Raw genomic sequence first — 23,157 nt, 5'->3', positions numbered from 1 at the left:
TGTTTTTTTAAAGGACTCACGTACACCACTGTATGTCACAGCATACATGCCCCAAGTTCCACAAATCCACTAAACGAACACTAGATGGGTTCTATACGGTTCAAGTTCTAAACCTAAAAGGAATCTAAAAAGACTTCGTTTAACAGCAATAAAACCTGATGGCGCCATCTGTTTGCTTGTTTGTTTATTGGGTAAATTTGTCCGCCATTTGTGGTTAAACAAACATTAAGACTAACTTACATACTACTGCCTTACATGATTGATCGGTTTTATCTGATATTTAATTTTCCAGTCATTTAAGCTTAATCTGTGGCGCTTGGAGCAGTTGAATTCTAATGTATTTTCACACGCTGCAACTCTCGTGCATCCAGGAACTCTTGCATAGGGCAGTTCCGAAAAATGGTCTGTATATAGGCTAAAGCAACCTTTGGTTACAATTTCAAAGAAATCACTCCTATGGATTGCTACCACAACAAGGCCAATAAACTGAAAGTCTCCATAGAAATAAAAATAAAACCCGTTTGTACTTATTCGGTGTCGCTTGTCTCATCTGCAATGCGGGATCTGTTGCGTGTCCTAAAAAAAAACAGTTTCGACAATAATTAATTTATTTGATTCCTTCAAACTGTACAATGGTGTTAGTTGTACGGAAACACATTCGCTTACCTTCGCACTTTGCGTTCTGTACCGGTGTTTCTGGGTTTCTTAGCCGCATTATGAAGTCGATTAAAATGATCCCTCAGATAGACGGCATTGGGGAACGTTTTCTCGCAGTCCGGGCATTCGAACTTTTCCCCTTTGCTCTCGTGAGTAAGCTGCAACGAATACGGAAGACGGATGTAAGTGCAATCCAATACAGGCCATCCCCCCAAAATATGCATACCATATGGTACCGGTACGTTTTGTGATGAATGAAACCTTTGCCGCATATTTTGCACTTCTTTTTCACCAGTTTCAGGTGCACCTGTTCGATGTGCTGTGCCATGGTCGCCTTATGTTTCGTCTTTACCGGGCACAGCGAACACTCGAACGAGGGCTCGCGGTGTTTCTCATAGTGGGACGGCATGTGGAACACTATTACGCCACAGATTTCGCACAGATGCTTCTTTCGCTTGCCGCGCTCGCGCACGTACTGAACTCGGGGCGGTATGGGATTTAGGCTGTTATTCCAGTCGACGAACGATCTGTGAATCACATCCTCAACGTGCACCGTTTCACCCTGCTCGATGTAGTTGGCCGAGTACGCGAACGCTTCATCGTTCGCGATCGCTTCGATGATGGCGCTCGTGACCGGTAGCACCGGTTCGCTCTGCTTGTGGTCCGGTTCAGGCAACAGCTCCGTGATGTTGCTACGACTGCACACTGGCTCGCTGGGTGTCGACTGTAAGCAGTGGTCACCAAATCCATCGAAATCGAACGTAACCTCCGAGCTGTCTGATAGTTCGACCACAGTTTCGGTTGGCTCGCTAGCACTCGCCTCCACCATGGCACGTAGCTCACGAAACTGTGTGTCGTTGCTCATGCACGTTTTCCGGAAGGTGGAACAAATTTGCAGCTTGTTGGTACATTCCAGACACATGGCGTAGGCCGTTTTGTTGTCATCGTCGATCTGTTTTGCAAAGGAAAGTCAGGTGAAGGTACGCTCTACTCGTGCGCGTTAGCGTGGGACACTCGACTAGCACGCTATTACTCACCCTTATGCCACTAAACAGTGCCACTTCCTCGATATCGATCGCCAGCTCGGAGGCATCCGCGACCGGTATAAGATATTCTTCGTCCTCGAGCAGACAAAAACGACAAATTTTCATCATTTTGGAGGACACCGGTACATCACCAGGCCGATAAATTTGTTAGTAAACAAACAGGTTCAAATCAGCTGTTTTCAACTGCCGCCCCGAAAGGCTTTGACGTTAATTATAGGAAACAGATTACAGTCTGTTCCCGAGTTACGCGGTTCTCGACTTTAGCGGATTCGGAGATAGGGTAACTGTACCAGTTTTCGGCACGATTTTTGCGACCAAGAATTTCGCGACCAAGAAATTTGCGACCAAGAAATTTGCGACCAAGCATTTTGCGACCAAGAATTTTGCGACCAAGAATTTTGCGACCAAGACTCTGTGACGTTGTCGCTCTGAGTCTGTTTGAACGGTCACATTGGATGAGCGTTTTTTTTTCTTCGTAAAAATAGATGTTGACTGACCCATAAATCCGTAATAATAAGAATTTATATGGTTCTGATGCTCCCGAGTAGATGGTGGGTGGATATTTTTTTTTTATTTTGTTTTTTTTTTTATACTTTATTCGTTTGTATTCAAAGCTATCTGAACTTTTTATTCATTTACACACTATTATAATACATATACTTTCTTACTAACTTGCTTACGTATAACTATACTTGAAAGAGACATTTAAGCACTTTCCAACAGTAAAAATACAAACACAAATAGCTTAAATGCCGGGTGCTTGTAGGATTTTCTGTTTTGATTTTGTTTTGTCATGGCTCCAGTAAATATTTTGTGCGAGGGGAACTGGACTCGAGTGTAGTTCGATCCTGAAAGTTATCTTAAATATTTCATGTTCCAGGAACAAGTACTTTAGCAAGAAATGATCTTTTCCCATTCTGGAAACTGCTTCTTATCCTATGCTTGAATTGATATTGAGCCAACATATGTTGCCCCTAGAATTGTTCCTTTTCGTGAAAAGGTAGAAAAATAACGTTCGAACTAAAGGAGATAGTCGAACGTAACCACCGTGAATGGAATAGATTTCCAAACCATCGAGAGCCCGCTAACCTGGAGTAAATTGAGGAGCCAGCTCCTCTTCAGGTGAACAACACTTTGTACAGATCAAAATATGTTTGTCTGAAGCTATGCTGCCATTATTTGGGGCTGGTTTCTTTTCCTAAAAAGGTATGTAAAATTATTAATAGCTTATTGATAAGTTAAATGTTTTAAATTACTATAGAAGCGTACCTTCTCACTTTTTTGGCTGGTTGCGTTTTCTTCGCCGCCTTCGCTGCGTTATGAAGCCGATTGAAGTGATCTCTTAGGTAAATTGCATTCGGGAACGTTTTCTCACAGTCCGGGCATTCGAACGTTTTTCCTTCTCCCTCGTGAGTAAGCTGAAAGGAAGGATAGAGGATTGCATTTTCAATTGCCTTCACACATTCTGCACCATGCTATCCAATACTAACCATATGATATCGGTACGTTTTGTGATGAATGAAGCCCTTGCCGCATATTGCACACTTTCTGGTGTTTTGCTTCAAGTGCACCGTAAGTATGTGCTGGGCAATGTTGCTCTTTTGCTTCATTTTTACCGGACAGTGGGGACAGCTGTGTATTTGCTCCTCGCTGTGATTGTCATAATGACGCAGAATGCAACTCATAGAAATGCCACATATGTCGCACAGGTAGCGCTTTTTCTTTTTCTTGCCCAGTTCACGGACCTCGGGATATGGTGGGTTTAAGCTATCGCCCCAATTGATAAACATCTGCCACATCTCGTTCGGGTCGAACAGTTCCTCGCCCGGCTCTATGTAGTTGGCCGAGTACGCGAAGAGCTCGCCATGGCACACAACCTCATCGGTGGTGCTTGCGCACGAAAACGCTTCACTGTGCTGGGTACCATCGTCGTCATCCGTAATCATTGCCGGGATTTCGACTGATCGTTTCGGCAGCTTCGGCTCGGGAGCTACTTCCGGTACGCTTTGTTTCGATGGTTTCCACAGGGGGTCGTTTAGATATATCACCACCGGTTTGGTTTGAGCGTCTTCATCGTCCATTCCATCGTCTGTATCCGATAGCTCGATACGAGCGACGACTTTCTGTAGCCTTTCCTTGCCGCTAGCAACCAGCACTTGGTACAGATCGCGAAAAAGCGGGTCATTTTTGAGGCACGTGTTGCGGAAGGTGGATGCTACTTTCAGCTTGCTGGTACAGTCCATACATACTGAGAACGTTGCCTTGTTATCGTCGTTTATCTGCAAATGCAAGCAAAATTGATCATTTGTTTACAAACAGCTGCGGTATGAGGTAGAGCAAACCATGTCGCTTACCTCTATCCCGGAGAATCGTTCTAAATCTTCGGTTGTAATTTCAAAGTCGAGTAAATCCTCGATAGGAATCAAACAATCATCGTCCTCGCACAAACAAAACCGGCACACTGTTATTAATTCCTCCGGAACGGCACGCTCCATCGCGATGGTGATCGGTGCAAATTATGCTGGGACAAGCATATTCCAAACAAACATTTCCAAAAATACACACATTTCTTTCAAATACAGATGATTGTTGTGAACGGTTTGACAGCACGCAGCTGGGTAGTGATGGGTCATGTAGCACTTTTTATTGTGTTGTGCGGTGCTACCACGCACAATTTAGTTGTAGGTTAGGTGCACCAATTACGGACGAGTTTGTACAGCGTTTGGACTAAAACAAGAATTGTCACAAAACTACTGAACAAAATTTTCATAAACAAAAAAAATGCTAGAATTGATTTTTAATATCAAAGTGAATGTATTAAAGGAATTTTTAAAGGAAGTTCATTTGTTGTGAAACATGTATGTGTAAGATGTGTATGCGTGTGTCTGTTTACTTGCAAATGGACCCTCTCATTTTGCTGGTCAGTGCATAGTGCATATTTATATATTAATAATATTGCCGAAGTTGTGCAGTGATGTAAGTGGATGAATCAAAGCAATTGAGAGGTTAAAATCCTGTTCAGCATATTGACCTTATTCTGTACTTGATCCATCTTTTCCTAGTCAACATGTTTGGAAAAGATGGGCCAAGCGCGGGCAAGGTCAATCCATCTTCTTATCAGAACTGACAGCTCCAATTGTTCTAAAATTTGGTGGGTTAACGATATGAAATCGAAAATAATCACATTATTTTCTTAATTTTAATATTTTTGTCCATAGCACAACAATTGGTACATCTACCCTATGGCACAACATTGTGCTATAAGTGCTACCACAATTTTATTGAGTGTGCATTTGTGCTCGCATACTTTACTGTTCTGTGCTGCGCGTGGTAGCACGGTGCTAGTTGACCCATCCTTACAGCTGTATCGAGCGCATTGTTTACACACAGTTTACGGGCAGCTTCGCAATGGAAAACGGCGCTCCGCCAAACTTGCTGCTCATTTGTCGCTTTTGTCTGTGTCGGGACGATAATTGCTTGGTTCCTGTAAAAATCCTCACAGATTCTTCCATCACCCTGGAGGAAATAGATCATTTTACCGGCATTTTGGTAAGCTATCCTATCCTATATCCTTGCTGTGTGTGCTCAGCTTTTACCGGGCAAAGCTTCTAACGATGTCTCGTTTCTTTCTCGCTTGTAGATCGATACAGATGAAGATTCCACCGTACGGGTGTGTGTTAATTGTATCATCAAGCTGAAACAGTCTGCCGAGTTCCGGAAGGCATGCATTAGCAAGGATGTGCTATTCCAACAGCTGCACGTGCTCGTTGCCTCAACCGGCGAACCGGAGGTAGACACCCCAACTGACACTCCGGACAATATCGATTCCGATTCAGCGAAGCAACAGGTCAGCGACGAGCCGTACGATGACATCGGCAATCTCGAGGATGAATCCAGCGATTATCTCGAAGAGGAATTCATTGTTGAGGTTATCCAGCACGGAAATGAGGAATTGGATAACGCAAATGTCGTATCGGAACTGCACGAAAAACAGCAAGAAGAGTTTAGTATCGATGAGCCTGTGACGGAAGATACCGATTTCTTCTACTCGGCCAACTACATTGTTCCGGGCGATCCGTCACTGTCAGACGAAAGCGAAATTGGCGAAGATGGTTGGTTCCACCGTGCGCAACCGACCGATAGGCAAATCCTTTCGCCCACTCCAGCCACACAGCGGGTAAAAGGTGTCAACGAGGAGCAAGTTTCATCCCCCCGACCGACCGAACCACGGGCACGGACGAGACCGAAGAAAAAGCAACGAAAATATCTGTGCGACACGTGCGGTGTACTGATCAACGATCTGCCCCGACACACGCTGAACCATTCCAAGCTTATCAAACACGCCTGCCCCCACTGTCCGGTGGAGATGGTGGAATACTCGAACCTGCTGCGGCACATCGAGGCAGTGCACGAGAAGAGGATACGCAAATCGTGCGAACTGTGTGGCAAAGGATTTACGCACAATAATTCCCTCGTGTCGCACATGGTAAGTTTGGTACTTGGTGTGTGCTCGTAGCCATTGCCAACCCATGTGTGAATGGCATTTTTCTCTTCTTTCTCCCGGGTTCTATAGGTCGTGCATCATGGCATCGGTGACACGCACAAGTGCAAAGTGTGCCCGAAGGTGTTTCGGCACGCGAGCGGCTTGCGAGGGCATGTGAAAAAGTGTCACAGCAATGCGACCAAATTTGAGTGCAGCTTATGCGGTGCCTTTTTCTCCTCAAGGTAACACATTGCGCCAGAGATGAGTTCACGGATCAAGAATATATGTATTTTATTTTATTTTTAAGGTATGATCTGAAGAAACACGGCCGATCGCACTCGTCGGAGCGACCGTACGAGTGTAGCGAATGTGGCAAACGTTTTAAAAGCCAGTATGCGAGGCGAATCCACGAACAAGCTCACAGTGGGCTCCTCTACGAGTGCGACGTCTGCCGTAAACCGTATCGCTATAAGGCTCTGATGAGAATGCATATGAAACGAACGCACCCGGAAGTGCTGGTAGAAAATGAGGATACGGTACCTGCCAGTAGCGCGTAGCAAGCAAGTCTTCCCGACCAGTGCTGCGACTGATGCCGTTCACCAATTGACTTAGATTTGCAATGATTTAGCTCATCCAACTGTACCTAGTATTGTATTATTAGCTTGAGCATGCATGAGCTTGACTCGCCATTGTCGAGGCTGAACACGGAACGAAGAAATACTCTGACCAAAAATGGTGGTGTTGATTAGTAGGGAGAGCAAATATTTAGTGTTAGAGTAGAGGAGGTATTTATTAGTTTATTCAATGGTATTTATTCTCTTTTTAATTTTCACGAAAGTATTTAAAAAAAATCACTTAAATTTGTAGCTTCAGACGATCGGACGTAGGGACGTTAATAATGATAAAAACAAGTTTTTGATAAATGTCCATGAAAAGGCATGTCCAATCCGACTCCGATAATTGCGGAACCGACTCCGGAAGGCAAATCCGCCCAGCAATATCTCGAGACGTCTGTAGTCGTCCGAAATCAACTGAATTCGTCCGGAGTCCCCATCCAGACAGCCTTCAGTTAATTTACTCATTCGAGCAGTTTTCTGTCTGTCACAACAGCAATTTGAGAGCAATTTAGCAGTACGAAGTGTTGTCGTTTGTTATCATTGTAAAGTTGTAAATAACAACATGAAGAGTGTTGTTTTAATGAACATTTAGTGGAAGATTTATTAGTGCTAATTGCACATAACCTTTTCTGGATGAAGCGGATGTTCCAGTTGAGTTTGCTGCAACAAAAACATCGTAATCGTTTGTATGATACAAGGAGAAAGATTAAATACAGTAGAACGTCGATTATCCGGGGGCGGATTAACCGGCGGGCGGCTTAACCGTGCGCATGAATGTGACAGCTGTTTAAACGTACAGCGAACATTTGCAGCGATAGTCAAGTGGGCAACCAGATGTTTGTGTAGCTCTGAGGTGTCTAAAGGTATTTTCGAAATTCATTTTTGTTCATGAACAGTTGTTAAACCTGTAGTTATTGATTAAAATAATATTTTAATAACGTTTAATAGATTTATTCAATTTGGATTAATCATAAAACTAATCAAAAACTAGTAATATAATAATTTTTATATGAAAATGACATTTCTTGGACCATTATCCGTGCAAATCGATTAACCGGCAACCGTCCGGTCCCGAGCTGCCCGGATAACCGACGTTCTACTGTAATTTATTCACAATTTGGCCGAAAAAATAGAAATAAAATAAAGGAAGGAATAGGATTTATCAAAACTGCTCGAATGGGTAAATTAACCACTGCTAATTAACCATTAAATTACTCTTAAATTACCGGTAACTAAGCGGTAAGATAAGGATTATTTTAGCTCGATTTGTTAGGCTAGGTCGTATGAAGTCGTCCGGTATCGGCCATAATCAATGTTGTCCAGAGTCGGCCGGAGTCATCCTTCGCAACAAGGGCCTATTTACGAAGTGCAAAGTGAAAGACAAAAAACACAGCGAAAGGAAATGCCTGATCACAAGCACATTGCATCGGCTCCAGTTGACACCGACCGACTCCGATTCCGGAAAACTCCGGACGACTCCGACTCTTCGCGGAACTAATGGTTCCCATTTGATCGGAGTAGAAATCGGATCGGAATCGTAACTATGCACATCACTATTACTCGCACAAACATCAGTGCTGGTGTGCGTGTGTGGTTGTGTGATTTGCGCGTGTGGTTGTGTGATTTGCGCGCTAGCATCGTTTTGACAGTTCTTGGCAATCCTTGCTCACCCTATATTTACCAACAAATGCTCACAATCGCTTCACAATGGAGGACGCGACTACGCTGAAAATGGTGAAAATTTGTCGATTTTGTCTCTCGCAGGACGAAGAATATCTTATCCCAATAGCGGAAGCGCCAGACTTTTCGCTGGAGATAGAGGATGTAGCACGGTTCACCGGGATAGACGTAAGGCCAGACGGCTGCTGGCGACTGACGCCATCAAATACGCTTTTACGTACGAAGCACTTTAATTCGCTCTTTTCTGTGTGGTTGTTTCTTTTTCCAGATAAACGAGGACAACAAAACGGTGTACGCCATGTGCTTGGAGTGTACGGAAAATCTAAAACACACCGCCATATTCCGGGACACCTGCCTGGGCAATGATGCCCTCTTCCACGAGCTGTACGATGCGATGGTTTCCAGCGTGAAGGAAATGTACGGCGATACGATTGAATATTTGGACAGCGATTTCGAAGACTTTGCAGAGGAAGTGAAACCGGTGGATACGGTTGAGGACGTTCCGATGAAGATTGAGAGTTTGACCAAAATAGAGACTTTGGAGGAAATTGAGATTTTAGCGAGTCCACAGCAGAGACCAGAGCCGACCTTCATTCAGCAGAAGCATTGTCCGGTGGTACAACCACAGCTACCACAGGAGCATTACCGTGCGTACAGTCCGCCAGCTGCTTCCTGCATTAGCAATGATGAGTCGATCGAGTATGTGTTCGCCGACGACGACGAAAATTTCGCCCACTCTGCCAACTACATTGAAATCGGTGAGCCAATGTCCTATGATGACCTCTGGATGGTAGACTATAATGAGCCGCCCCGCCGTAAACGTAAACAGCGCGTCAAAAAAGGATCGTTCGTGAAGCGAACGGAAGGCATCCCGGAACCGCTGGTGAACGATGGGTACGAGATGGAACCAATTTTCGCACCAATGCCGACACCGACGCCGAAGGAGGACGACTGCTGGTTATTGCAGGAGCGCCCACGCGTCAAAAGGAAGCGACACCTCTGCGATGAGTGTGGTGCCTTGACGAACCATCTGAAAAGCCACGTCCGGTACCATCGGGACGAAAGGTTGGAAGTGTGCCCGCACTGTCCGGCTACGTTCAGGCACGTGTCCAATCTACGAGGCCACATCCAGCAGATACACGTCAAAAAGATATGCAAAACATGTGAAATATGCGGCAAAGGCTTCATCCATCACAAAACGTACCGATATCATATGGTAAGTAAATTCAAATTCGTTACCCTTAGCGCACCGTTGCAAATGTTTGTGTTTTTTTGTGTTTCTAGCTTAACCACGCGAACGAGGGCAAAAGGTTCGAATGCAAGGACTGCGGGAAATCGTTCAGCAATGAAATATATCTGCGCGACCATTACAACAGGCTACACAATATCACGAAAACACTTGTAGCTAGCGATCCTGGAAGCTCGTAAACTCTGGCTCTAGTTAGTGTCGTGTGTGTACAAAACTCGAATGAAGGAATGAAATAAATTCGTTTGTCGTCAGTGAATTGCAATCATCGCGTTACGGTCATTAGCATATACCAGGCAATGCCAACTATTGCCAAACATAATTGCTATCTAGGTTCTGATGAATTGAATTCTGCTACAGAATTACCCATGGAATCGTTCATCCCGTGATTTGGCCATCCTTTTAGGCTTTCGGTAACTGTGGTAGGCTATGCTTCGTCTCAGCAGAACTTTGCTTCCTAGGCATAGTAGCCTATGCCTTCTGACATAATAAATAGTTCTTAGTTAACCACAACACGAGCAAGTTGGCGAGAAGAGTCTCTACAACCAGAAAACAGATATGAAATTAAGAGCGAGAAGTGGAACACTCTAAAAGCAAAAATAATAAACTGTGCAACAAACATACTCCCACCACGTCGTGGCAACACCAAATCTGGCTGGTTCGACGAAGAATGCAAACAAGTGACTGAACGTAAGAATAATGCATACCGAGCAATGCAGCAACGGCATAGAACGCGGAGATATATAGACGGCTCAGACGCGAAGAGGAACGAGTTCACCGCTCCAAGAAGCATGCTTTGGAAGAGCAAAACATGCGGTAACTCGAGCAAACCAGAGAGGCATACGGACCGACACGAAAGTTTTACCAAGCGATAGCAGGTCACCGAAACAACATTACACCTAAGGTAACCTGATGTTGCAACAAGAATGGCTCAGTACTTCGATGAATTACTCAAGGACCAGTTAAATGGACAGCTAGAGGCTCTACTAGCAGATAGTGTCATGCTATTGCCACCTAGTATAGAAGAAACACAAAAAGCTATCCGTCGGCTGTAAAGTAAAAAGGCACCCGGAACCGACGGAATCGCAGCTGAAATGGTCAAGATTGGAGGTGCATGAATAGAAAACGAAAATCATCAAATTGTTACCGAGGTGTGGGATAGTGAATCTCGATACCTTGTAACTGGAATCTCGACATCATCTAACCCATGTACAAGAAGGGAGACAGGTTGTACTGCAATAACTACAGGGGTATTACGGTGTTGAATACCGCCTATAAAATATTCTCCTTGATCCTTCAGGATCGCCTTGTCCCGCACGTCGAAGAGATAGTCGGAAATGTTCAAAGAGGAACGGAACGAAACGGAAAATCAACCACTGATCAGATCTTGACTATGCGGCAGATCTTGGAGAAGATGGCAGAATACAGACACGACACGTACCATCTCTTCATTGACTTCAAAGCCGCATGATTGTTACCAGGCAGGGTAAACATATACGACGCTATGAGCTCTATTGCTAGAGCTAGTTAACTTGGCGCTAGAGAGGCCCTTCCGTGACTAGAGGATGGAGACTACGGGAACCATCTTCTATAAGTCAAACTCGGATTGCAGATAAGCAACGACAATAGCATGGTAGCTAAGTTCAACAGCCTGAGAAATCAGTTCACCTCAAAGAACCTGTCGCGACCGGTAGCACCTATATAGTACCCCGGTACTCACAAACGCCTCTGAGACATGGACACTGTCAAATTCTGATGAAACCCTTATGACCGCGTTCGAGAGGAAGATGCTCAGAAGGATCCTTGGCCCTGTATGTGTGGAAGGACAATGGAGGAGCCGTTATAACGACGAGCTATACGAAATGTACGGCCATCTCACTGTCGTGCAGCGTATGAAGCTCGCCAGGCTCGTGGTGGGCTGGCCATGTTTCCAAGCATGGAAACGGACGACCCAGCCCGTAAAATCTTTTTAGGCCGTCCACAAGGAGAGAGGAGGGGTGGTAGGCCCAAACTAAGGTGGCAAGATGGCGTGGAGGCGTCCGCCATTAAAGCCGAGATAACAGACTGGCAGACGATGGCGCGAGACCGTGAGCAGTTTCGGGCACTCCTGAGGCAGGACATGACCAAAGCGGTTGTAGCGCCGGACAATAAATATAAATACAGAGTTAGAGCTATCATGCAGGAGGTATCGTACTTCCCGCAACTGTCTTATCCCATACTATATTCTGAGGTATCTTCTTATGTACTGCAGTGCCTTATCGCAGAAGTTAAGGGACAGTTCGAACGAAATGTTCAATAAAATGAACCCTATCAACGCAATTTTTAAATGATAATTTTGCTTTCGGCTACAAACATCAGAGCCACCCTGTGGCGCTGATCGGCAGTTTGACAGCGGCGTCACTCCTTGTTGCAAATGTTTTGTTTACTGTAAAATAGCTCGCAATCGGCATGGCGAAAGCAGTGCGGGAAATACACAATATCTGCCGATTGTGTTTGTGCCAGGACGAGCAGCTGCTGAGACCATTAACGAGTAAGCTGGACACCTTGCTTAAGATAGAAGATGTAGAACGATTCACCGGAATTAAGGTAAAACCGGCTACCTCCGCCAAGCACCGATTCTGATTCGTGGCTCTACTGTTGCTGTTCGCTAATGTACGGATTCCACTTTGGCCCCCATTCTAGATCAACGTAAAGGGAAACATCTCATACGCGATCTGTTTCGCGTGCACACAGAAACTGACAGTGTCGGCCAAATTTCGCCAATGCTGCCTCAACAATGATGCCCTCTTTGAAGTGCTTTCCGGTGTACTGATCGCTAGCACGGAGGGGTTACAATCCGAAGAGGCTGTTGGTGAAAAAAGCGATTCCCAGCAAACGATCACCGATGACGACGACGACGATGACGATTATGAGTATGAGCAAGTGTATGAAGAGGAAGATGAATCGGTGTTCAAGCGCGCCGACGGTACGGGCCAGCAGGAGTACTCATACACGCACCAGGAAGAGGAAAGTGATAGCGATACTTCGTACGTCGAGCCGGCCAACTACTCGGCGAACTACATCGATCCCGGCACACAGTCCGACAGCGATGAGTGCGGCAACCCTGGTGCCGGGCCAATCCTATACAAATGGTCAGTGGTCCAGCGGGCGGCAGCTGCGAGCACGGTCGAGCATGACGACAGTTCATCACAGGCGAGCGAAATTTGTACGATGCGCACGAGAAAGTCGTACAAACAGCAGCAGCTGTGTACCATATGCGGGAAGCTGGTGACCAGCCTGTCCGTGCACACCAACTCCGTGCACAAGCAGGCGCGGGTTCACGCCTGTCCGCACTGTCCGATCGCCATGACCAACAAAGGCAATCTGGTCAAGCACGTGCGTGCGGTGCATCTGAAGCTGCTCTGCGAACGGTGCAAACTGTGTGGCAAGGGTTACACGAATAGGAATTCGCTCAAATCGCACATGGTACGTAGCGTCTAGTAGGCTGGAGCACAATACACAGTGCAAGCGTGGCTGTAAACGACATGATTTTTGGTCTCGTTCCGTAGCTCGCCCAACACGGCATCGGTGAGCGGGCAAAATGTAAGCTGTGCCCAAAGCAGTTTAATCAAAAATCGGCCCTGCACGACCATATGAAGCGCATTCACTCGAATGTACGGCCCTTGGAGTGTGACATCTGTGGCAAACAGTTCAAAGTGAGGTATGAAGGCAAACCATCCCTGCCGCTGTGCCGTTTTTTCCATTGTTTTTTTCTGTATCTTAATTCCTTTTTTCCCAATGTTCTCTACTTCCCAGACGGGCGCTGCGAGTGCACAAGAGCGTCCACTCGGACGAGCAACCGTACGCGTGCGGCAAGTGTCCGAAGCGGTTCAAAAGTAGGCACGCGCGCAACATCCACGAACGCACGCACAGCGGTGTGCTGTTTAAGTGTGACCTGTGTGGCAGATCGTACCGCTACAAATCGCTACTAAATATGCACCTGCGCAAGACGCACCCGGAGCTGGTGGCTGAGAAAGAGCAGGACGAGCAGCAGTTGGGCTAGGAATGATGGGTAAACCGAACAGAGAAAGAAAAAAATAAATGAGTCTAAAATCGGAAATCGCTTGCCCAAAACGTGCAGGTCGAAATTGTATACAAACGTCGTGGTGCTTTCAAACAGGAAACCGTTATTACTAATTTTCCTATTGGAAATATCCAAAAGAACAGCAGCAACAGTACAAATTAGGTAAGTTTTAAAGTGATACTTTAAGAAATTCATTATTCAAAAATTTGTTTAAGGACGTAAGGATACGTGATCTGACGATTTCCTCAAAACGAACGACATTTTTTTTCATTCAAAGTTTTTTGGTGAACGTGACTCGCAACTAATCCGTCGCCTGTTTGCACACTACGCGGTTCGATAACGTATCAAAACATTGATATAATTGATGGTCCTAAACTTCCCCCATATTTGTATCCGTGCACACCAATGCGTTCCCCAAGCTCACACACACACGCGCGCGCGCGCAACCTGATCGGTTGAGATAAGCAGACGATAGAAAATAATGTTATCTTTTCCCGCGGCAGTGGATAGTGGGTTTCCGCGGTTTGGTTTGGCCCGTTCCAATTATCGGTGCAGTGTGAGCTGGGCAAACGTTCCGACACCACGACAAGCGCCCCAACCGCGGAGGGATTAGCACCTGGACCGTTGAGGTGTTGTCCGGCAGTGTCCGCTAACAGGCTCAAAAGAAGAAAAAAACGAAGGAAAAACGAACACGATGGGCCAGCGCGTTTCGCGTACCGACTTCGAGTGGGTGTACGATGACCAACCGCACACCCGCCGCCGGCAGGAAATGGTGAAAAAGTACCCGCACATCAAGAAGCTGTTCGGGCCGGATCCCAAGTTCAAGTACATCGTCTCCGCCATGGTGCTGACGCAGATCGCCATGCTGTACGTGATGCAGCACCAGTCCTGGCCGATGATCGTCCTGGTGGCGTACTGTTTCGGGGGCGTCATCAACCACTCGCTCATGCTGGCGAACCACGAGATATCGCACAACATGGCGTTCGGGTACGCGCGCCCGCTGGCGAACCGGTACTTCGGCATGTGGTGCAATCTACCGATCGGTGTGCCGATGTCGGTGTCGTTCAAAAAGTATCACAACCTGCACCATCGCCACCTGGCGGACGACGATCTCGACCCGGACGTGCCGACGCTGGTCGAGGCGAAGCTGTTCTGCACCACGTTCGGCAAGTTCGTGTGGGTCTGCCTGCAGCCGTTCTTTTACGGGCTGCGGCCCCTGTTCGTGAATCCGCTGCCCGTGACGAAGCTGGAGCTGATCAATACGGCGGTGCAGCTGACGTTCAACGCGCTCGTCGTGCTGGTGTTTGGCTGGCGCATGATGGCGTACCTGCTGATCGGTTCGGTGCTGGCGATGGGTCTACATCCCGTCGCCGGGCACTTCATTGCCGAGCACTACATGTTCGCGAAGGGCTTCGAGACGTACTCGTACTATGGGCCACTGAACTGGATCACGTTTAACGTGGGCTACCACAACGAGCATCACGACTTTCCGGCCATCCCGGGGAGCCGCCTGCCCGAGCTGAAAAAGATTGCGCCGGAGTACTACGAAACGATGCCGCAGCACACCTCGTGGGTGCGGGTGCTGTACGATTTCATTACCGATCCGGCCGTCGGCCCGTACGCCCGCATTAAGCGCAAGAGCCTGGACCGGCCGAAAGCGCCCACCGCCGAAAAATCGATTGGTCTGATCAATGACTCATGGCAACCTGAAGTAGAGCAGAAGAAAAGATAAGCTCCTCGCTATCACCGTAGGCGCGCGTGTGTGTACTTGTGTATGGACGTAATACTTTGGGGGGAAAAACGGCAAGTTTTGTAATAAAATTTTTGGACAGAATAGATAAACAGAACGGTGATAGATAATGACGGTGATAGGCGTAATAGGGGCGAGATAGAGCCGTCGGTGCGAATGTGTGATCAATTTATAGGACGTGCGAAGTTTCACTGACCACGAAACACTGTAACCGTGCGTGATTGGAATGGAATTAATACGTTAAACTGCTACTGCTGTGCTTAAAAAAAAGTTTTCTAAACCTACACATGTTCCGGATGTACTCGTTTGCTAGCCAACATCCGAATTGAGGGTTTTCAATGGAGTCGTGAAAAGTGTTCCGCTTGCGTTTTTGGTGGAAAATAACCTTGAGAAATTGACAATCATAATAGGATCTGCAATAGTCATGGATAAAGTTAGCAAAAATCCGGAGTCGACTACAATCCGACTCCGATAATTTCAGAAACAACTCCGGAAGGTCCCCCCAGCATTATCTGGAGCCGTTCGGAGTCGTCCGTAGTCGTCCGGATTCTCTCGGAGTCGCCCGGAGTCGTCCGGAATCAGCTGGAGTCGGCAATCGAAATAATGGTCTGTATACGAAGTGCCGCGCGAAGTGAAAGACACAACGAAATGAAATGCCTGATCACACGCACATTGCACTAGACAGCTCCAGTTGATTCCGACCGACTCTGATTCCAGAAAACTCCGGACGACTCCGGAAGACTCCGACTCAAAACGACTCCAGACGACCCAGGACGACTCCGACGTTGACGACTATGGGTCCAGACAACTCCGGACGACTCCTACTTCAAACGACTCCGGACAACTCCGGACGACCCCCGACAACTCCAAACGACTTTGGACGACTCCGGGCAACTCCGGACGACTCTGGACGACTCCGGACGACCCCCGACAACTCCAAACGACTCCGGACGACTCTAGGCAGCTCCGACCTTAACGATTATGACTCCAGTTAACTCCGGATGACTCTGGACGACTGCGACTCCAAACGACTCCGAACGACTCCGGACAGCTCCGACCTTAACGACTATGACTCCAGACAACTCCAGACGTCTCTGGACAACTCCATCTCCAAACGACTCCGGACGACTCCGGACAACTCCAGACAACTCCGGACAACTACGGCTAACTTCAGACGACTCCGGATCACTCCGGATGACTCTGGACAACTCCAAACGACTCCGGACGACCTTGGACGACTTCGGGCGGCTCCGACCCTAACGACTATGACTCCGATCAACTCCGAACGACTCGTGACGACTCTGGACAACTCCAGACGACTCCGGAGTACTCCGGACGACTCTGACCCTGACGATTATGATTCCAGGCGATAATGATTCTAGACGACTCCTACTTCTGGGGAAACTACCATTTTTCCGGAGTCAGACCGAAGACGTGGGTGCGCTCCAGAGAGCACATCACTAATCTGCACGTCACTTCTGGAAGAGCCTATCAATCCTACTCAGTTCATGTAATTTGCTTTTTTGGATCTTTTGACTTGCCCGAACATTTGTTTTTTTTTTAAATTTAGAATCAGCATATATATATGCATATATATAATCAACATATATCAAGTTCTGAATAGAAAATAATAAATTGTCTTATAAAAATAGATCATGAAAATAAAAAAAAAAACCGAATTCATACAAGAAGCCGTTACACCAACTGTCACTTTGAAATCACCCATGTGTCTCCGTTTGTGCTGAAGCGAAGCGCGACGAACGAAGCGTTTCTGCTACTTGGGCCGCGTTGCTATGCGATTTTTGTTTGCAAACAATACGAGATGCAGCACGTACACCACCAACATTCCATCGCTTAAATTTCGTACAAAATGAGCGATTTCCGTGAAAAATTGCTGTCGAATCTCGATAAAATCAAGCCAAGTGGTACGTTTCGTAAGAGGAGTGTAAGGTTTATCTATTTACATTGCTGAAAAAGTGACCTTTCAATGTCTTTCTCTGTGCACAACAGCTCTGCACCGCCAGTACCCTTCCAAAACGAATGATGAGATCGAGGACATACTGTTCCAGAAGTATCGTGCCGAGCTAGCAAAGAAAAAGCCACCCACCGCGGCACCGGACCAACCGCAACCGGATTCGCAAACGGTCGACACGTATCGCTACATTCCGCGGTTCCACTTCGAGCTGCCGAAGAGTGCCGATTCGCTGGCGCAAAAGTTGCGCGAAGAGGCGCGCACACTGTTTCTGCAGAAGCGCAGCAAGGAGCTGCTGGACAATGCGGAGTTCAAGCTGCTGTGGAGCCTGCTGGAGAAGCACCACAGTCCGCCACTGATCGGCGAGGAGCAGTTCATCAACTACGAGAACTACTGCAAGGTGGGCACGATCGCGGGCGAAAAGTTTCGGCGCTACCTTACCGCGACGACCTTCGCGCGGCTGCTCGCATCGAGCGGCAACCCGGGCAAGATCAGCGTTATCTCGCTGTTCAACTACACGATGCGCAAGGTGTGGCTGCAGCAGACCCGCATCGGCCTCTCGCTCTACGACTACACCGGGCAGGGCTTTCTGAGCGAGTCGGACATGGAGTCGTACATTCTCGAGCTGATACCGACCTTTCCCCAGCTCGAGGGGCTGGAGAAATCGTTCCACAGCTTCTACGTCTGCACGACGGTGCGCAAATTTTTCTTCTTTCTCGACCCGCTGCGCACGGGCCGCATCCGCATACGGGACGTGCTGACGTGCAGCTTTCTGGACGATCTGCTCGAGTTGCGCGACGAGGAAATACCGAAGGATGCGCAGGAGCTGAACTGGTTCTCCGCACCGTCGGCCCTGTCCGTGTACGGGCACTACCTCAACCTGGACAAGGACCACAATGGCATGCTGAGCAAGAAGGAGCTGATCGGGTACGGGACGGGCACGCTGACGCCCATCTTTCTCGAGCGCGTGTTTGCCGAGTGTCTGACGTACGACGGCGAGATGGACTACAAAACGTACCTGGACTTTGTGCTGGCGCTGGAGAATCGGGGCGAGCCGCAGAGCCTGCACTACCTGTTCCGCATCCTGGACGTGGAGCACAAGGGCTACCTGACCGCGTTCACGCTCAACTACTTCTTCAAGGGCATACAGGAGGAGCTGTCGGCGCACCGGGCCGAACCGATCAACTTTGACGACGTGAAGGACGAAATCTTCGACATGGTCAAGCCGGAGGATCCGACCCGCATCACGCTGAAGGATCTGATCCGGTGCGGGCATGGCGAAACGGTCGTCTCGATACTGATCGAGTTCCACAAGTTCTGGGCGTACGAAAATCGGGAGGTCATGGTCACGTCGACGGCCAGTGACGATACGCACAATTTATGATGCAGCGCAAACGTTGATGTGGAGGGGAAGGTGGAGGAGGAAGATGAATGCCGGACGGCGTTTTAGTATGAGATGGAAAGCCATATACAGCGCGGATCGAAACATTCCTTATTACACAAATCAGAGCGATCTACAATCGTGTTCGTGTCAGTATTTTTTAAACAACGCGGGCGGCGTCTTTTTGCCGGCAAAGTATTCTACAGACTAACCAGAAAAAAGTGCATTATCTTACACACAAAATGAACCATGACTGATAATAAATGATGCCTTAACTGCAGCTCTTTTTTAAAAATAGTGTGGTTTAATTTTTGAATATATGTAATTAATTTTAACTGACTCATGCCCTACCAGGAGAGTGCTCGTCAGCGACCCGTTCGGCACGAGGCGTAGAGGAGCACAGCGAGCTCGTTGGCTGGATCAGGTGGAGTTGAACCTGTCGGAGATCGCCCGCTGCGCAAAGCGACGGAAGAAATCAAGGCGTTCAGAGAATTTTATCATGCCTCCCGCTGCGCAAATTCGAGCAGTTTTCTGCGTAGTTTTTTGCGTCGTTTTGTGTCAAAAAAATACGCAAAAAAATACGCTAGACTTCAGCCAAAACTACGATAGCCAGCGCATTTATTGCAGTTTTTAGGTGCGGAACGAGCGCCATCTGTTGAAGGAATGGATGAACTATTTCAGACGGTGGAGCAAAAAAAACGGCCGAAAAATTCAAAAATATTGGCGCCCATTCTCCTTCCTCCTCCTCCTCTTCCTCTAACTCCCTTCCCCTCTCTGCCTTGCCTTATACTTGCGCTTCAGCCCGTGCCTTTGCCTTTCGCCGTCAGCTGATTGTGTGTATGCGTTGGTGTATATATGTACATTGCGGTTGTGTATTGTAATTGGTGGGTGTTAGCATTTATTTATTCGTGTGTGACGACCTTGACGATGCGGGAGAAGTTGGTTCATTTTGGGATTTAAAGTGTTATCGGTGTATTGATGGTTTATTTTATTTCGTGCCGCTGCTGATGAGGCCATTTAATGCCCGTGCCAATCGAGGGTGAAGAAGCCAATTTCAAACAAGCGTACGAGAACGTCTAACACTGATCTAATATTTTTTTAAAATCTGAACATGTTTGATGCTTCAACGATCTTCTAAACATCATGTAGCACGGTGTATAGTGGCAATGAAAATTTTTTTTTTTTCAATGTGCCGGAATTTGTCTCGAGTTTTCTGGCCACGACACACACACAGCACGGGGAAAGTGATCGTCCACTCTATCATGCCGCGATCCCCCTCCCCTCCCGGTGCTTTGGATGAGGATGCGCTACAAGTTAATCCAGCAATTCTTCCGATAAGGTAGCGGAAATCGATCGTGCGTGTACGCGCGTTCGGGGTGCGTTCTCGCGTACGCGCGTGCATGCGTGCGTGCGCGTGTGTGTGTGTGCGTGCGGGAACCCCAAAACTGTTTGATTCTGATGCGTGCATTGTCACCGGCTGCGTCTACACACTCCATGCATTCTCAGAAAACGCACTGTACGCGGTCGATTACCGCTACCTAGGAGACAATACAACCATTTGATTGGCACCACCATCTTTGCGACCGGTTCTGCTGTTGGGGGTATTAAAAAGACAAACGATCGAAGCAAACGTGCATGTGGTATGTTACACATTTCTTTCCAATTCCGCTAGCGGACGCAAGTGGAAACAAAACTTGAATTGAATTCATACAAAAGAGAATTCTGGTTTGGTTTATTACGGTGCGCGTATGATACTGCACCTGTTCGTCCAGAATCTGGTGGCTTGTTGGTTTTGAGTCGGTATCATGACGCCGTGCGACCGGCACTGCCTTGGAATGGGTTCGGATCGGTAGGTTCATGTTTTGGTCGAGTGCATTCCGTGCATTTGTCGCGTCACAGCGGTAGCCCGACAGCAACAAAGTCAAGACAAACTCTTACCCGGGTGTGGACTGCTATGCTAAGTTCTTGTTATTATTATTGGCGTAATAGCCAACGCGATCATGCCGGCCTTTTCAGGACTTGAGTACCACGTAGCCTGAGCCGGTGACTAACCCCTTGCTACGGCGGATGGTTTATACGCGATTAGAACCCACGACGGGCATGCAGATGTGCGGAATGATGGCGTTGCCGCGCGACCGCTCCTATCCAGCGGGTAACTTGCATACTGCCACACTGTCTCCTGCCCGGTGCATACGCAGCAGGCAGGGGGAAGGATGCACCTCCACCATAAAAAAACACCGTCATTAACCAGCGGTGGATCTAACGGTAGGCGGACTAGGCGGCAATTTAAGTATACTGTTCAATCTTCCAACAGCTGTGTGCCAGTACCCCCTGCTCCCGGTCATGCGCAGCGGGAAAGGAAAGGTACGAATATGGAGGTGGGAAGGGAGGGAAGGAGGGAAGGAGGGAAGGAGGGAAGGAGAGAAGGAGGGAAAGAGGGAAAGAGGGAAAGAGGGAAAGAGGGAAAGAGGGAAAGAGGGAAAGAGGGAAAGAGGGAAGGAGGGAAGGAGGGAAAGAGGGAAGGAGGGAAGGAGGGAAAGAGGGAAAGAGGGAAGGAGGGAAGGAGGGAAGGAGGGAAAGAGGGAAAGAGGGAAAGAGGGAAAGAGAGAAAGAGGGAAGGAGGGAAGGAGGGAAGGAGGGAAAGAGGGAAAGAGGGAAAGAGGGAAAGAGGGAAAGAGGGAAAGAGGGAAGGAGGGAAGGAGGGAAGGAGGGAAAGAGGGAAAGAGGGAAAGAGGGAAAGAGGGAAAGAGGGAAAGAGGGAAAGCGGGAAAGAGGGAAAGAGGGAAAGAGGGAAGGAGGGAAGGAGGGAAGGAGGGAAAGAGGGAAAGAGGGAAAGAGGGAAAGAGGGAAAGAGGGAAGGAGGGAAGGAGGGAAAGAGGGAAAGAGGGAAAGAGGGAAGGAGGGAAGGAGGGAAGGAGGGAAGGAGGGAAAGAGGGAAAGAGGGAAAGAGGGAAGGAGGGAAGGAGGGAAAGAGGGAAGGAGGGAAGGAGGGAAAGAGGGAAAGAGGGAAAGAGGGAAGGAGGGAAGGAGGGAAAGGAGGGAAAGAGGGAAAGAGGGAAAGAGGGAAAGAGGAAAAGAGGGAAGGAGGGAAAGAGGGAAAGAGGGAAAGAGGGAAAGAGGGAAAGAGGGAAAGAGGGAAGGAGGGAAAGAGGGAAAGAGGGAAAGAGGGAAGGAGGGAAGGAGGGAAGGAGGGAAAGAGGGAAAGAGGGAAGGAAGGAAGGAGGGAAGGAGGGAAAGAGGGAAAGAGGGAAAGAGGGAAAGAGGGAAAGAGGGAAACAGGGAAAGAGGGAAAGAGGGAAAGAGGGAAAGAGGGAAGGAGGGAAAGAGGGAAAGAGGGAAAGAGGGAAGGAGGGAAGGAGGGAAAGAGGGAAGGAGGGAAGGAGGGAAGGAGGGAAGGAGGGAAAGAGGGAAAGAGGGAAAGAGGGAAAGAGGGAAAGAGGGAAAGAGGGAAGGAGGGAAGGAGGGAAAGAGGGAAAGAGGGAAAGAGGGAAAGAGGGAAGGAGGGAAGGAGGGAAGGAGGGAAAGAGGGAAGGAGGGAAGGAGGGAAGGAGGGAAGGAGGGAAAGAGGGAAAGAGGGAAAGAGGGAAAGAGGGAAAGAGGGAAAGAGGGAAGGAGGGAAGGAGGGAAAGAGGGAAAGAGGGAAAGAGGGAAAGAGGGAAAGAGGGAAAGAGGGAAGGAGGGAAGGAGGGAAGGAGGGAAAGAGGGAAAGAGGGAAAGAGGGAAAGAGGGAGGAGGGAAGGAGGGAAGGAGGGAAGGAGGGAAGGAGGGAAAGAGGGAAAGAGGGAAAGAGGGAAAGGGGGAAGGGAAGGGAGGAGGGAAGAGGAGAAGAGGGAAAGAGGGAAAGAGGGAAAGGAGGGAAGGAGGGAGGGAAGGAGGAGGGAAAGAGGGAAAGAGGGAAAGAGGGGAAGGGGGAAGAGGGAAAGAGGGAAAGAGGGAAAGAGGGAAAGAGGGAAAGAGGGAAAGAGGGAAGGAGGGAAAGAGGGAAAGGAGGGAAAGGAGGGAAAGGAGGGAAAGGAGGGAAAGGAGGGAGGAGGGAAAGGAGGGAAGCGAGGGAAGGAGGGGAAAGAGGGAAAGAGGGAAAGAGGGAAAGAGGGGAAAGAGGGAAAAAAGGAAAGAGGGAAGAGGGAAAGAGGGAAAGGAGGGAATGGAGGGAAGGAGGGAAGGAGGGAAAGAGGGAAAGAGGGAAAGAGGGAAAGAGGAGAGGAAGAGGAAAGAGGGAAGGAGGGAAGGAGGGAAGGAGGGAAAGAAAGGGAAAGAGGGAA

The 23,157-nt window shown here is 48.1% G+C and overlaps 6 protein-coding genes across 6 annotated transcripts; 4 read left to right on the top strand and 2 right to left on the bottom strand.

Moving 5' to 3' along the window:
* Positions 1-167: 167 nt before the first annotated feature.
* On the bottom strand, positions 168-1,912 carry LOC120958675 (zinc finger protein 121-like). The gene is made up of 4 exons (XM_040381632.2): positions 1,695-1,912; positions 884-1,609; positions 667-815; positions 168-576 (listed from the first exon to the last, which is right to left on the bottom strand). The coding sequence occupies exons 1-4, from the start codon at positions 1,809-1,811 to the stop codon at positions 528-530; spliced, it is 1,041 nt and encodes a 346-aa protein (XP_040237566.2). The 5' UTR covers positions 1,812-1,912; the 3' UTR covers positions 168-527.
* Positions 1,913-2,300: 388 nt separating this feature from the next.
* On the bottom strand, positions 2,301-4,291 carry LOC120959071 (serendipity locus protein beta-like). Its single transcript, XM_040382225.2, has 4 exons — positions 4,058-4,291; positions 3,194-3,982; positions 2,973-3,121; positions 2,301-2,901 (listed from the first exon to the last, which is right to left on the bottom strand). Exons 1-4 carry the CDS (start codon positions 4,196-4,198, stop codon positions 2,868-2,870), a joined length of 1,113 nt encoding a protein of 370 aa, XP_040238159.2. The 5' UTR covers positions 4,199-4,291; the 3' UTR covers positions 2,301-2,867.
* A 782-nt stretch (positions 4,292-5,073) lies between these two features.
* LOC120957682 (uncharacterized) lies at positions 5,074-14,185 on the top strand. The gene is made up of 13 exons (XM_040380002.2): positions 5,074-5,252; positions 5,344-6,189; positions 6,277-6,428; positions 6,494-6,742; positions 6,834-6,837; positions 8,568-8,651; positions 8,752-9,699; positions 9,768-9,884; positions 12,166-12,315; positions 12,412-13,194; positions 13,278-13,429; positions 13,525-13,954; positions 14,070-14,185. The coding sequence occupies exons 1-12, from the start codon at positions 5,112-5,114 to the stop codon at positions 13,769-13,771; spliced, it is 3,873 nt and encodes a 1,290-aa protein (XP_040235936.2). The 5' UTR covers positions 5,074-5,111; the 3' UTR covers positions 13,772-13,954; positions 14,070-14,185.
* On the top strand, positions 8,426-9,994 carry LOC120958884 (zinc finger protein 628-like). Its single transcript, XM_040381952.2, has 3 exons — positions 8,426-8,651; positions 8,752-9,699; positions 9,768-9,994. Exons 1-3 carry the CDS (start codon positions 8,511-8,513, stop codon positions 9,909-9,911), a joined length of 1,233 nt encoding a protein of 410 aa, XP_040237886.1. The 5' UTR covers positions 8,426-8,510; the 3' UTR covers positions 9,912-9,994.
* Positions 14,186-14,335: 150 nt separating the features above from the next.
* Positions 14,336-15,828, top strand: LOC120957684 (sphingolipid delta(4)-desaturase DES1-like). The gene has a single exon (XM_040380003.2). The coding sequence runs from the start codon at positions 14,487-14,489 to the stop codon at positions 15,522-15,524; it is 1,038 nt and encodes a 345-aa protein (XP_040235937.1). The 5' UTR covers positions 14,336-14,486; the 3' UTR covers positions 15,525-15,828.
* Positions 15,829-17,312: 1,484 nt separating this feature from the next.
* LOC120959154 (serine/threonine-protein phosphatase 2A regulatory subunit B'' subunit gamma-like) lies at positions 17,313-19,175 on the top strand. The gene is made up of 2 exons (XM_040382340.2): positions 17,313-17,467; positions 17,553-19,175. The coding sequence occupies exons 1-2, from the start codon at positions 17,413-17,415 to the stop codon at positions 18,896-18,898; spliced, it is 1,401 nt and encodes a 466-aa protein (XP_040238274.2). The 5' UTR covers positions 17,313-17,412; the 3' UTR covers positions 18,899-19,175.
* Positions 19,176-23,157: the final 3,982 nt, after the last annotated feature.

The sequence above is a fragment of the Anopheles coluzzii genome, chromosome 3 (genome assembly GCF_943734685.1).
Source record: "Anopheles coluzzii chromosome 3, AcolN3, whole genome shotgun sequence".
NCBI classification, from domain to species: Eukaryota; Metazoa; Arthropoda; class Insecta; order Diptera; family Culicidae; genus Anopheles; species Anopheles coluzzii.
The sequence above is the reverse complement of the archived record's forward strand: the minus strand, read 5'-3'. Positions and strand labels throughout refer to the sequence as shown.